The 14746-nt window shown below is 44.7% G+C and overlaps 1 protein-coding gene across 4 annotated transcripts in view; it reads left to right on the top strand.

Moving 5' to 3' along the window:
* MYO9A (myosin IXA) overlaps window positions 1-14746 on the top strand; it is a 1257959-nt gene that overhangs the window by 660209 nt on the left and 583004 nt on the right. For all 4 annotated transcript variants that reach the window (XM_078685018.1, XM_078685017.1, XM_078685015.1 and 1 more), the window contains one exon: window positions 10769-10964. In XM_078685018.1, the coding sequence (XP_078541144.1) occupies window positions 10769-10964 (196 nt within the window). The remainder of the gene's footprint in view (window positions 1-10768; window positions 10965-14746) is intronic.

Genomic DNA, 14746 nt, shown 5'->3' with positions numbered 1-14746 from the left:
TTACCGACACGCAAGGGTACTGCTAGGCAAAAGTTTCCGGATCCAGTCTGACGCCTGGGGGTATTCTAAAGTAAGGAATCTAATACTAACTACTGTTTCTTACAGATATATCGTTACCGAAGGTAAGTAACTTGTGCATTAGGACAATTCACACCTGACTTTGTTCACATGAGAGTGGTTTATTTGCTCTGATCACTGGCGTGCCACTGTAGATAAAACCTTTGCAGTAGTTTGATTGATGCCTGCTATTGCGAAGACTACCGGGCAGGAGTGAAACTAGCATGTGTAGCCAGCCTCATTTAATATGTAATGAAAACTTGCTTTTTAGATACCATTTCAAACTGCACTTTTGCCACTTCTAAGTGCCACGTGCAACAGATAATTACCTGCCTTTTTCTACAACTGGTCATTCCACAGTAAGCCGTAAATAGAACACCTGCAAACTGTGTTTCTATTACAAAGATGCATGTCTTTGTTTATCTCTGAAGTAAGCTCTTCCGAGGTTGCAGTTGGATATAAATAAATTAGCAAGTTTATATTTACAACACATTGTAATACCACATATGGTTTTAAAATGCATGGTTTTACCACTCAGTTTTGTGGTATTGTCTCTCTTGCTCTCTAACATAGTTGTGGTCACAACTGTGTCAATATAGTTTGAAGCTAGCTACCATAAGAGAACTTCAAATAAAAGTGATATGATTGGCAGAGTGTGCTCATTTTACTGTTGGCCACTGCATGGTCTGATTGGCTGGCCGCAACATGAAGAGAAATGTTGCAGCTACCACTACAAAACACAGGAACTCTCCAGTATGTGGGGGCGGGGTAGTGTTACCCAGTTCCTCTGGACCTTGTGGGAGGAGCTCCCAGAGGGACCTCACTTCTGCAAGAGCATATAGACCAGGCGCTGGCTCCCGCAGGATCAGAAAGCCATTTTCAAAAAACGGGGAGCGATGTCTGTGGAATGTTGGCCGCATACAGGCTGTTGGTCCTACAGCTTATAACCCACTTTGCACATGGCCAAAGGTTGTGCACAACAGGTGGTGGCTGCCAGTGGGGCAGTTTGGAGCAGGGCCTTGCCACAGACCAAGGCCTGCAGCCAGCGCCACTCTGAGCATGACCAAAGGCCATGTGCAAAGTGGATTTGGTACAGTAACGTAGGGTAAGCAAATATTACTTTACATTCAATAAAACTCTACTAATTCAATGAAAAAATCAAAACGTGTAAGTGACATTATAGTTGTGTATGGGGCCAAATTTGAAAAGAAAAGTATTGCCGGTTGGCGCAACCCCTTTACTGCCACGAGAGTCCCACAAGAGGACAGGGACTCCTGGCTGCTGCCTCCCGCTAGAAACCAGCAGAATCAGAAAAACATGTTAAAAATGGGGGCATGAATGTCTGTGGTGGGCTGGCTGCATATGGGCCCTGGGGCTTGCGGCTTCGCCGTGCATGCCAGGTGGTGGCTGCCCGCAAGGGGTTAGGTGCAAGGCCTGACTATAGGCCATGCCCTGTGGCCAACCCCACTCTATGCACTGCTAAAGGTTACCTTAAGACTGTTCAATTAGATTCTTCCAGCCCTGTCAAACTCCTTCTTGAGAGAGCACACCGAAAAGGGCGATCCTCCGATAACTCCCAAGACATCCTGAAATGGGTTCATCACTTTAAGCAGAAAAAAAGGATATTATGGTAGCAGCTCAGACTCTTTTGAGTGTACAAAACCTCGGCTGTTTCAGGATTTGGACCCCTCCACCCTTCAAAAACGTAGGCTCCTGAGTCAAACCATGAACTACGAGAGACAAAAATAGTTAAAATACAAGTGAGGGCACCTGTTCTGTCTTTTCTTTGTTTGAAATAATAAAACAAACTATTTCAGTACTCTGCCTGCGGCATACCTGATGTTCTGAATCACAGAGGACCCATAGAGCAATGCAACGCCTACAGCGTTGTGTGAAGAAAAAGAGCCCATAAATTGAAAGCAAGGGCAATGGACCAATGTATCTTTGACAAGTAACTCTCAAAGACCCTCATCAGAAGAAATCTTTCTCTAAGAACGTGCAGTTATTAACAAGCTACAAGGAGAATATAGGGGATGAGGAGTATATATTCTGGCATGGGTGGCTGTGACCTGCCATAAGCAATACATTTACAGTAGACTGGGTTCGACTGGACCTGGCAGCCCGCTGAGGAGGATTGGTAATTGCTTGAGGATTGGGTGAGGGACCAACCATACTGCAACTACGCAACTACTTAGCATCTTGGGGTTCTCATGACGAGCTTGATCATGCAGGGAATTCGCCTGGTCCTTGTCTACCTAGGTAGATGATCATTTGTCAGTTCAATCTTCGGTTTGAAGATTGGGGGGCGGGGAAGGGTTTGTGCAAGTTCTTTTGAATTGGTGTCTTAATGTAGGGACCATCCCAAAGTCCACATTCAAGAGTTCACCGCCTCACCCATGCCTACTAAAGGTTATCTGCTGGCTCCCTGCATGCAGAATGGCCAGACCTGACAGAGTGCAGAACTTTCCTGTATGGGGTTCAAGGCACAGGGCAGAATGTTAAGGGTGTCGACACTCCAGCTAAGCTCATGGTGCTTCTTAACATGCTCAAAATTTGAAGTGACATCTGCCTCCTATTTCAGATCCACCTTCTCAAACGCAACCAGGCGCGCTTGAGATCCAGTGGTTCCACTTCTCCTCTGGCCCAAAGAAGAAGGCATGTGTGACTATCAAGGTGTCCAAAACGTTAAAGATGACAGTTACTATTTCACTTGCAGAACTGGACAGAAGGCTCCTAGACTTATTAATGTCTCTGAACGACCGCACATTCACCATAGCAACAGTGTACACCCCCAGCAAGAACCAGGAAAACTTAATTAAAGAGGCTCTGTCAAATGTCATACCTCGTCATTCATGGAATTCTTGATGGGGGGGGAGACTTATGTATTGTCCTGGACACAGCGCTAGACAATCAGCTCAACGCATATGCCAGACAGGTGCAATAAATCCGCAACTAACTAGAGTGCCTAAAGGATTTGGGATTGTTGGGCATATGAAGCTCACTTAACCCCATATCCAGAAATTCCACTTTCTACTCAGTGTCCAAACAAACATGTGCCGGATTAGATTATTTCTTAGACCAACCCAACATTTTGCAAGAACAGAGCAAGTTGAGAGTGGAATTTCTGCCCTGTCGGAGACCTCCTTAATATCTGCAACTCCGAGGGACCCTCAAACATGCAGCACTTGCTTTAGCTTGGGATTAAATGACTACCTAATCTGGAGCAAGAAAGTCCAAACCAAAATGCAAGGGTTGATCCAGCGCTTTCGACAAGTAAAAGACAAACCTAAGACGCAAATAGCCTCCACATGAGACTTTTTTTAAGGCTGTAATCAGGAGCACATGTATTGCAATTGCTGTGGAACGTGATAAGGAAAGTGACGAAAAGAGAGAGGCGCTTGAAGGAATAGTTACTTAAAAACCAACCCAAATGTACAGGTGCTCATAGGGTTTGGTGGTAGTTGTCGCTGGCCAGACAGAAGCTCAATGCACTAGACATGAACAAAGCAGAATACTGCCTCCTTTCCATACGCCAGCTTTATTATAGCGAGGCAAACAGGGCGGGTAAACTCATGTGCAAGTTTAGGGGTAAAATATGTGGAGAGAGTTTCAGGAATCACTAATCTCTAGGGCAAAACAGTAAGATCTGACGTAGTTAATGCCCAGGCCATCTGACACTTTTTAAAATATCTCTACACAGCAGATATCCAGAAGACTGCCAGAGGGTCTCATCTCTTCTTGTCCACAAAACTGACATTAACCCAGCAGCAGGCAGACTCCTTCAACAGAGATATCTCACTAGAAGAATTGATGTCACCAACATTCTGTAAAACCCTTTACCCTCTTTTAGCCTTGCTACTAACACACCTTTATAGTTCACTTGTGACTCATCCAAAACACAATGAAGGAGGCTGTTGTAACGGTAATTCCTACGCCCTGGAAAGGCCTAACCTTTTGCACCTCTTACAGACCCATTTATTTGCTAAATTTTGTTGCCAAAATCTTCACGGGCATCTTGACACAATGACTTAACCGATTCACGCAAGGAATTACTAAACCTGACCGCTCAGGCCTGATACCAAAGTGAGGGTGTACAGATATCTTCTTGAAATACATGACAACATCATTTGTACTAAGAAGACAGCCCTCTTGCTATTGATCGATACTGAGAAAGCATTTGATCACATACACTGTCCCTTCCTAAAAGACATCCTAAACTGGGACTGGGCTCAAAGTTCTGAGTGGATACTTACACTCACAGGCCTGAGTGAGTATGAACCACATGTCATTGGACCTCTTTTAGGTGTGTAGAGCATGAGGCAAGTCTGGCCCCTGTAACACTCTCCTGTTTACCTTATGTATGGAGCACCTAGTGGAGCCGATGCTAACAGATCCATAGCACTCAATCCCAATGGTGATGAGTGACTGGTTTTAACACCATCAGCGCGGTCAGATTTACCGCGGTGCGCTGAAGACTGTAAAAACCCGCGGTTCATGACGAGCTCAGCTCGTCATGAGTGTACGAGAGGTGTACCTCATGACGAGCTGAGCTCGTCATGAGCGTTGAAGGGGTTAAAATAAAACTGAGATCCCAAATACTAAATATAACCACCCAAGAGAAACCCAAGACACACTACAAAGGCTCTTTCCACTAATGTGGGCCAAAATTCACTTATAGTATTTAGGGATTAAGATCTGCCTCACAACTGACAGCAGTTCACAACTCCTTTGATTGTGGGTTGCGAAGGCCTAAAGTCTTGGTAAATGGGTGGCCTGTGCTGGCTTGGTGGGAAACACTCTCCTGGCAAATTATCATATATGATGTGTCCTCTTCCATTGCAGCCTCCCCAAGGATGATGGACAAAATGCAACAGCTATTTAAAAGTTTCTGCTGGGAGGGAAAAATAAGAAATGAGCTTTCCTACCTCTGGTGGAGGGTGGCCTGGGAATCCCCAACCTCGCTAATTACCATTTATCAGCCCAACTCAGACATATAGTAGAATGGAAAGTGACTGACCATGCAAAGCACTGGTCATTCATGGACCTACACATTGCTGGGATTCCTATCTGGCAAGTGTTGTGCTGAGAAAGAAATATAGACTTAGGGTGTGTACTCCTTGCCGGCCCACCACGCCCACCCTGAATGCCTAGGACAGTTTGGCTTCCATGACAGGCTATTCCTTCACCCCTACCCTTCTGACCCATATCATTGACAACCCGGACTTCTCCCCTGCTGCGTCTGATGATGATGACCCTAAATGGTAAAAAAAACCAAAAAAAAATGGAAACCGTTAGGAAACTTCTAGAGTACTAAGAGGTTGAGATCCCCGAGGAAAAAAGAATAAAGTATTTACATATCGGATATTGGGTAACTAAGCACCCATTATGCCATATACTTGCAGACCCGTTACTCCATTTGAAAAATGTGCAGTTAGTGCATCTGCAAAGAAGCTAAAAAGCGTTCTATATTGATATGACACCCCGGCATGCATCAATGCGTGGAACCCTGTTAAGTCAACAGATTTCTGGTAGAACTTCGGAAGAGCAGGCACATTAACCCCCTTTTTATGGCGCTGCACCAACTGAAACAATATTGTCATGCAGTACTGTTAAACACAAACACAATCTTTAGTACTGATATACTGCAGTTCACAGGTTACATTATTCTCTGTTTCCCAAACAAACAGACATATCCCCATAAATTACACAGAGGTAAGGCCATAACATTAGCCCTAAACACTACCAATCTGATTTAGACAGCAGTTTTGTTGACAGAGGTCTTGCATCGCTATGCTTGCTTACAGACTACTGGCATTTCTGGGGATATTCAGACATCACTCATGTTGATGGCTCCTGTCTCTGCACAGTCGAGGTGGATTCGGTGCTGGAGCGCTTAAGGACAGCAGGACTATGGGCAGGTCCTTGCGCCTTTCTGTGGCCCCTCGTCACCGTCAATCTGCCTTTTGCAGCCACTGAAGAGGTGTACAGCTGCATCCTTACAGGCCCAGCCACTGCGGCTAGCAAGCTTTCCATCTACTGCATGTCCGTGGACGTGGTGCCTGCCAGCCCGTGGAAGGTCAGAAGCCTTTGCCCTATCCTTGAACTGCTCTCTCCGTTCCCTCCTCAAGAAGGAGAAGTCAAATGCTCACTTTTGCCCAGGTTTTGTCTGCCCTGGACCCAGGAGACTGGTTGGTAGTGTTGTACTTGCAGGACACACATTTCCACATTCCCGTCTTGCCAGCCCATAGGCCTTACCTGCGGTTCACGGTGGGCCATGAGCACTTTCAGTTCGCTATGCCCCCCTTTTGGCCTTATCAGCAACTCTACGGTGTACACCGAGGAGATGGTGGTTGCAACTCATCTGTAAAGATCAGGGGTGCCGGTCTTCCCCTATCTCGAAGCTGGCTGCTGAAGGAGGGCTCGTCCCAGGCTGTCGTCTCCCACCACCAGAATACAGCACACTTCCTGCATTCGCTGCGGTCATTATCAATGTGCTGAAGTTACACCCAAGTCGCTCTTAGATGCTCCCTTTCATTGGAACTGTTCTGGACAAAGCGCAGTTTTAGGCAGGCCCTCTCGAACGGTGAGTCCAGGATATTCAGACTGATACCAATGTTTAAACCTCTATTAGGATATTCAGACTATGATACCAGTGTTTAAACCTCTAACCTGGATTTCGGTGAGTGACACTTAGGCTGCTGGGCTTTCCGGCCTCCTGCTGGTTACGCATGCCCATTGGCATTTGCGGGCTCTGCAGTAGGACCTGAAGGCCCACTGGGCGCAGCATCAGGGAAATCTCTCCGACATGGTCAAGATCTCAGAGGAAACTGCAAAGTACATGCAGTGGTGGCTTACGAACTGGGATTGGATCAGCGCAGAAGCCTCTGCCTTCCCCAACAAGATCTAACAGTAGTGGCAGATGCCTTACTCCTGGGATGTGGCAGCCATCTGAGAGAGGTGGAGATCCGAGGACTCTGGCGGAATCCATACTCCAAATAAACATACTGGAGCTCCGAGCAATCTGATTGTCCTTCAAAGCCTTTCTACCCTCCATTCAGACAAGCCTACTGCAACTATCAACGGACAACATTACCGCCAGATGGGTTGAGGTTGTGGACCAGCGCAGACCAACTCAGTTACAGATGCCATCTGGATGTGGTGCAAGTTCACTTTCAGGAGAACGCACAATATCAAAAGTATTGTGCACTGGAGTTTCCAAAGCAGCTCTCGCGCGGAGACACTTTTCGTCGTGAGTAGAGCTCAGACCTTCTGTAGGTATTTCTGTCCCCATACCACTCCTGCCCAGAGTTATCAAGAAGATCAAGAATGACCGGACCCAGGTCATCCTTGTGGCTCGGGACTGGGCATGGAGAGTCTGGTATCCTGAGATGTTGAGCATGACCATCGGTCTTCCAATCAGGCTACCCCTTCTATTGAATAGCATGGGAGGATTCTCCTCTGTAACGTGTTATCGCTTCACCATCTTGTTTGGAGATTGAGCGGTGACAGTTGACCGCTTTCAACCTTCCTCCCGAAGTTTTTAATGTCATCTTGGCAGACAGGAGCCCTCCACAAGGATGGTTTATGCTTGCCGTTGGGGAAAAGTTGTGGCATGGTGTACAGAAAGACAAATGAATACACTTTCTGCCCCGCTTTCTCAGGTTCTTCTATTCATCCTTTGCCTTGCCAGTAGGGCTCTGCTCTGGGCACTCTGAAGAGCTATCTGTCTGCCATTTCAGCTTTTCTGAAGTTGCCTGATCAGCCATCTCTCTTCGAATCCCCTATTGTAAATAGGTTTCCGAAAGGTTTACATTTGGATGACATCTAATTACCTACAGCTTAATGCCAACAAGACTGAGGTCTTACTCGTAGGAAAGGATGTCTCAGCCTGGGGAGAGAAATGGTGGCCTGACATTCTCGGGAATCCTCCCGAGCCTAAGAGCGAGGTAAAAAACCTTGGAGTCTGGCTAGACTCCTCGCTTAATTTCATCCACCACACCAAAAAGGTTGCCGCCACATGTTTTGGGATCCTTCGGAACCTTAAGCCGATCTTAAAATTCTTTGACCCTCCTAGTCGTCAGCTCATAGTACAGTCCTCTATTCTATCTCGACTGGACTATGCCAGCTCTCTACTTTTAGGGATCTATCAGGCTGAGGTAGGAAGATTACAACGAGTCCAAAACGCGGCGGCTAGAGCCTTGATAGGGCCCCCCCCCCTCCCAGTCAGTTTCTGTTACCCTAACCAAACTTCACTGGCTGCCCGTGGACAAGAGGATCCAATTCAAGACCCTCTGTCTGGCATTTAAAATCCTGTATTCTGCATCTCCTCCCATGCTCTGTCCCCTCCTGACCCCCTACATCCCTCGGCGAGCTTTACGCTCAGAGGGTCAGCACCTGGTAGTGGTTCCTCGAATAAATCGCACGCGATGGGAGGATGCTCCTTCCGCTACCTCGCAGCGAAACTATGGAACGCCCTACCACTCCAGGTCCTGGGCCTACAGGACCTCCTGACGTTCAGAAGGGTTATCAAAACCTACCCCTTCTGTTAAACTGCTTTGTTATGTTATAGCCGCGAGTCCATTCCTGCGGTAGCTGATTCTCCTGTCTTAGCCACGAGTCCATTCCTGCGGTAGCCGATTCTCCTGTCTATTAAAGCGCCAGGACGCCCCTTACCTGGGGCAGCTGCGCGCTATATAAGCACCTATAACATAACATAACATAACGTTTCCACCATCTCCCTTTTTTATGCCCCAGTGGGACCTCAGTCTCGTCCTCATTTTCCTTATATGCAGTCCTTTTGAGCCCCTGCACAATTGTCCACTCAGGCTCCAGCCCTTACCATTAAGATGGCCTTTCTCGTGGCCATACCATCTGCCCAGAAGGTCAGTGAGCTTCAGGCCTTGTCATCCTCCTTATTCGAACATCTAACCCGACAAACGGGTGCTTTAGTACGAGAGCTTCCTTTCTCCCAAAAGTGGTCAGTCCATTTCATATAGGCCAATCCATCATCCCATGCCTACTTTTTAGGCTCTGCCTAATTCCTCAATGGAAGAGGAGCAACTTCACCATCTGGACCTGAAAAGAGCATATGTGTTCCACCTTGGTCACACCTGAGAGTTCTGGGTGGACTACCAACTCTTTGGAAGAAAGGAGGGGCTGTACAGAAGAGGACCATCGCATGATGGATCATGCTCTGTATCAATAATCTGCGATGCATTGGCTAAGAAGCAGCCCCCTGAGGATTTTCTTGCTCATTCTACCAGGGCTAAAGTTGCAACCACTGTGTTGGCATGCCGAGTTCTGGTCCTGGACACCTACTAGGCAGCAATGTGGGCTTCCCTTCACACGTTTACCAAGCACTACTGCCTGGACAGTCAGATCTGTAGGGATGGGTATTTTTCCTGTTCGGTCCTGCAGGACTTCCTCATGATAAATTGGTCAGCAGACTTAACTCCAGGGTGGTTTGGGTAGCTATTCTAAGATAAAGAAATCTGTGGCTAGAAGTCTCTATCAGAAGAACAAGTTACTTACCTTCAGGAATGCCTTATCTGGTAAAGACTATCTAGCCTCAGATTCCTTTCAGACACTCCCATTTTCCCACGATTCTCCCCCCTCCCCAATTTTCTTACCTTCAGTAAAGCTCTTTTTGGTAGAGACTCTACCTGCAGATTCCTCACTGACCCTCCCATCCTCCCCTTTCTGTGGTTGGACTCCATCAATTAATAAAATCCCAAGTGTTGGAATCTGTACACTGTCTACTAATTTGCTTTCGGGGTTCTACCTGTGGGGCATGGACAGTCTTGAAAGTAACTGACACCATAGGGCCCCCATGTCATTTACGGACCAGAACAGTGTCAGTGTAGAACCGCAAGGCTCCAACTTCCAAAGGCACTGCTGAAGAGTTTCCAAATGCAGTCTGATTCCTTGGGGATATTCGAAAGGGGAGGAATCTGCTGCTAGATAGGCTCTAACAGGAAAAGCATCTTCCAAGGTAAGTAACTTGTTCATTAGATCTCGTGGCTTTATATCAGAGAACATTCAAAATCTTTGTAATGATGTTTATTGCATAATACAATGTAAGAGTTTTTCTACATTTGCAATTTTTAAAGACAATTTTAGCAACATTTCTGCAGTGTGTGTGGTCCTAAGGTAAGTAACTTGTTCATTAGATCTCATGGCTTTGTACCGAAGAACATTCAAAGTCTTTGTAATGATGTTTGTTATTGCATAATACAATGTAACATTTTTTCTACATTTGCAATACTTAAGACAAATTTAGCAAAATTTCTGAAATGTGTGTGGTCCTCATTAGAAGAGAATCTGCCATGGATCCCATTATTATTGCATTGATTACTCTTATTCATGAGCCATACAATTCTTTCTGTAATGCTCACACTACATGCCTAGGAACACACATTCCAAATCCATGCTTCCTTCATGCTGCGTATTCTCTATTTGTTGCCTAATCTGTACTAAGCAAATATCCTTGCTAATTCAGTCTTTTTTTTAAATGCTGCTCCCTGCTCCTCACTACCCTCTTTGAAAGTTCTCCTTTTCGCATAGTAACCTGTAGAAGCCACATTATTCTGCAGCATGCCCAATAGGATTTGACGCAACTGTGATAGGAATGGGCATGCCTTCTAATTGCTACTAACTGCTCAAATCATTCTTGTTTATTTTTTGGGGATCCTGCTTATCTCTCCCTACATAGGACTTCCGTGAGAAGAATACAGACCACATGCGGCCAGACATTGTGGCTCTGCTGAGAAGCAGTAAGAACGCCTTCATTTGTGGGATGATCGGCATTGAGCCAGTAGTCGTGTTCCGATGGGCTGTCCTTAGGGCCTTCTTCAGGGCCATGGTGGCTTTTAGGCAGGCTGGAAAGCGACACGCAAAAAAAAAGATTGGTAAGTGAGGAGTGGTCTTCTTTTTATACCTTCTTGGTTTAATATAAGAGAGGCCGGCACAGTCGCTCTGTAACCACTCGCCATACAGGTACCCAGTCTAGCTAATGCAATGTACTAGTGATATTACCCAAACACTTGGATGTGTACTCTTATTGATGCGTTACCTAGCGATGCCAATGCCATAGCTGTGTTAATGTCTCATCTCAAAAACTCCATACCTCAATACACAATCATGACTTCTTGAAGAGCATCTCCAGAATGTAATTTTACGCACACTGGTGACACTCACACACTTAACTACCAAAGAAAACATTGCCTTCTACTGTTTCATTCATGCCTCTAGAAGTCACTACTCTATTTAATACATATTTTATCATCATTGATCACCTCACTGATTGCTTGTTTGTGTTGTCCAGAGGAACCGTTGATTGTTTTAGTTTTCCAGAGGAGCCATTGCTGTAAAGAAAATCTTGAACCTATATGTCTGCTGTCAGTACCTTGCACAAGATGTCCGTAGAGAAATAGGTATTTTCCGACCACTAACACCAGCCCTCTGGTCACACATTGCATATGTCAGCTTGTACCATCTTCGATTTTCCCCTTTTCATGCTTTTTATGACATGTTCCATTATCTTTTTCCTAATTTTCCACATTGTCCTCCTGTTTGCATTACTTTTCTCTTTCGTCTTTCTTCTTTTTACCACCTTTTTTCTCTGCCATGTATTACCTCATTCCCACCTATCTTGTAATTCCTCTTCTATCCCACTTGCTGTTGCAGTCATTTCTTATACCAATCAACCTTTTATTACTTACTACTTGTGATCGTCAGTTCAAAGTTAGTTCCATGATTTCTAGATTCTGGACTCTCTTGCTATCAGAACTATTTCACAAAATGGGTTTTGCGCTTTTCCCCCTGTTTCACTTGACCTGCATCAAACCTCACTCCTCAGGAACTAGCCCTGTTGCGCCTTTGTGTTGGTGATGTACAGCCCATGACATTTCCCTTATGCTAACTGCAATTTGACCTCTTTACCGAAGATTGTCCCAGTATATGGAACAACATTCAGGAACAACATTCACATTGCACTGTCATACTATGCTAAGTCTGCCAAATGGGTTCTCAAAGAATGTGACCAGCAAGACCCAAAGCCACCCTTTAGTTTTTGCCACTTCATCTGACCTTAGTACCAGTATTATTCCAACATACTTTGACAGACTTTTAGATGCTTAGGAACCCTTTTTAGGAACCCTTTTTCAGTTCTGCTAATTTTCCAATGCTACCAACAGCTGTTTACTGTAAGCATCACACAATATACTCATGGCAACTTGAAGATTGAGTAGTATTTCACTTCTCTGTTCACTACTTCACATTCTATTGCTAATGTAAATATGCTGACTCAGGTGAGGTCTTCACAGTCCATGAGAATATAGTTCAAAGTAAGACGACTTGCTTTAATTGAACATTCATACTTATGTATTCGAATGTGCAGTTACAAACAAATTGACCCTCTTTATTAAAAAAAAAAATGAGCAGCATTCAAATCCATCCTTCCTGGTCGCTAGTGTACCGTATACACATTGTTCCTCGCTGCTTTATTTTACTGTTTTATATACAGTTCTGGTCTCTCTAATTAGCTGCTCAATGTAGCATATTCAAATCTATTCTATGTAATTTTCGGTAGGTTGGTTGCACCATTTATAAATCCCTCTTAATTGATTTACTTCTCAGTACAGCATTTACAATCGTCTTGTCTGTCTGATTTGATGAACAGGCCCACTCCCGTTCATTTTTGCTGTTGAACAACTGACATGCACCTTTATTTCCTAATTTTATGGCAACACTCTTTTTATTCTGTTCTGTAATCTTTACCAGCAAATAGCATGTAATATTATGTGCCTTCCTCTACACTTTCCCAGCTCTCGTGATAGTCTTTCCAGCTCCCCTAGCAGAATGCTATCACGTCCCTGATGTCAATAGATTGTATTCTGAGCTGAAGAGTGTTAGTAAGGGCTCCTAACAAATTCTGCACTATTGCACTATTGGGTTCTTAGAGGATACTGATGTGCAAAGTATGTGCAGATCAGTTTCCTCTTTAGACTCCAAGTAGCAACTACCTGTTAGTGGCAACCCTAAGATGACAGTTGGCACTACAGCAAAGGATGGCCTGTAAAGGCCACCCTTAAGGTGAGTTATGAAGCTTACTCAGTTGGTTAATGGCTTTTCAGTTGGTTGATAATTTTCTTTATTAAGTGCATACAAATTCATTCTTGGAGGCTGCTGGTACCCTAGACAGGGGTGGAGCACTGAGGATTTGATGGGTTTCATTTTAGAATGATTACACTTCTGTATGATTTGAAGTAAAAGAAGTACACTCTTTTCTCCAGTTGGCAGCATTTCTTGCCCCTCCTGATTTCTGCTTGTATAATCTTTCTCTCTTTCTCTTCCCTTCTTTTTATTTTGCCTCCAAGACGTTGATGATGCTGTGACAAGCGCGGGGTTCAAAGGTGTCGATAGTTTTAGCTTTCTCCATCACCCTGTCCATCAGAGGAGCTTAGAGATCCTGCAGAGATGCAAGGAGGAGAAGTACAGTAAGGCATCATATCCCACAATCCTCTATGGCATTGCACACACCAGGAAATGGAAACCAGGTGCATTCTGGGGGAGGGCAGGAATCAGCGAGTATACAATGTGTGCCTTTTGGTGCCTATAATTGAAATAGTCATTTCCCAATTGCCCAACTGTGTGAGAACAGAAGTCAAATGATTCATGGGAGTAGTTAGTTACATGCTCCCATGAGATTCCATAGCACTAACCTCCATTGAAAGGGTTCTATTTCAGGCGGAAAATGAATTTATAGAACTACTTGAGTGGTTTATAGAGCTACAGTGAAGGTCTTAGTTTATGCGTTTTCAGTAGGAGGCCTTTGAATGCCTCTCAGGTGATCTGTAAAATTAAAAGCTTCGAGTCATATACTGGTTGGTGCCAGCACATAAAACACAGAGGGGGATTGAGATTGAATATGATTGCATACATCTAACAGAAATTGGTGGATTGCATACTCATTCATGTTAGCATAGATCTTATTCATGTGGTGTACTTGGGGCTGGTGGTTTCCTAGCACAGGTCTGGAACAGAAGTGTGCAGTGCACCTCGGCATATTAACAACTACCTAACAATATTAAAGTGCTATATTAGGGGATACTTTTATGTTTCTGATAGTGTGGTGGCTAACTGGGGAATGCGTATTCCAATCTGACAGATTAGGTTGATACAGCAGAGGTTGTTAACAGGGAACTGACGGGTAAAAGGAGTGTACCAGTGAAAGTGTACTGGGGATGCTTCTGTGTGTGTGTCAAAGTTGCACATGCTATACCAAGTGAAACCTGGACAGTTCTGACCGATGTATATGTCAAGAGATTATAGCACAAGTCTAATAAATTCATATGATATACTGGTGTGTGCTATCACATTTCACAGCTAAATGTAGTATACTGAGAAATGCTAGCACATGTCGGTTAGGTTTAAGTGATAAATCGGGGGATGCTAGCATAGACTTACAGATTCAAGTAGTATCCCAAAGCGTGCTAGAACTCTGACAGCCATCCGTGGGAAATATAGCATAGGACGAATTTACAGTTTTTGATGGAAGAAAAGAGAGTGCATAAATCACACTTCTAGGGTTTTATCTGACATGCAGTGGAGGGTGATTTATTAGCGCAGCATTGAGAAGGCAATTTGCCATACTGCTTTGCTGGCATTTACAATTTGTGAAAGCTTTATT

The sequence above is a fragment of the Lissotriton helveticus genome, chromosome 3_2, assembly GCF_964261635.1.
Source record: "Lissotriton helveticus chromosome 3_2, aLisHel1.1, whole genome shotgun sequence".
Lineage (NCBI taxonomy): Eukaryota > Metazoa > Chordata > Amphibia > Caudata > Salamandridae > Lissotriton > Lissotriton helveticus.
Note: the sequence above shows the minus strand (reverse complement) of the source record. Positions and strands in the feature narration are given on the sequence as shown.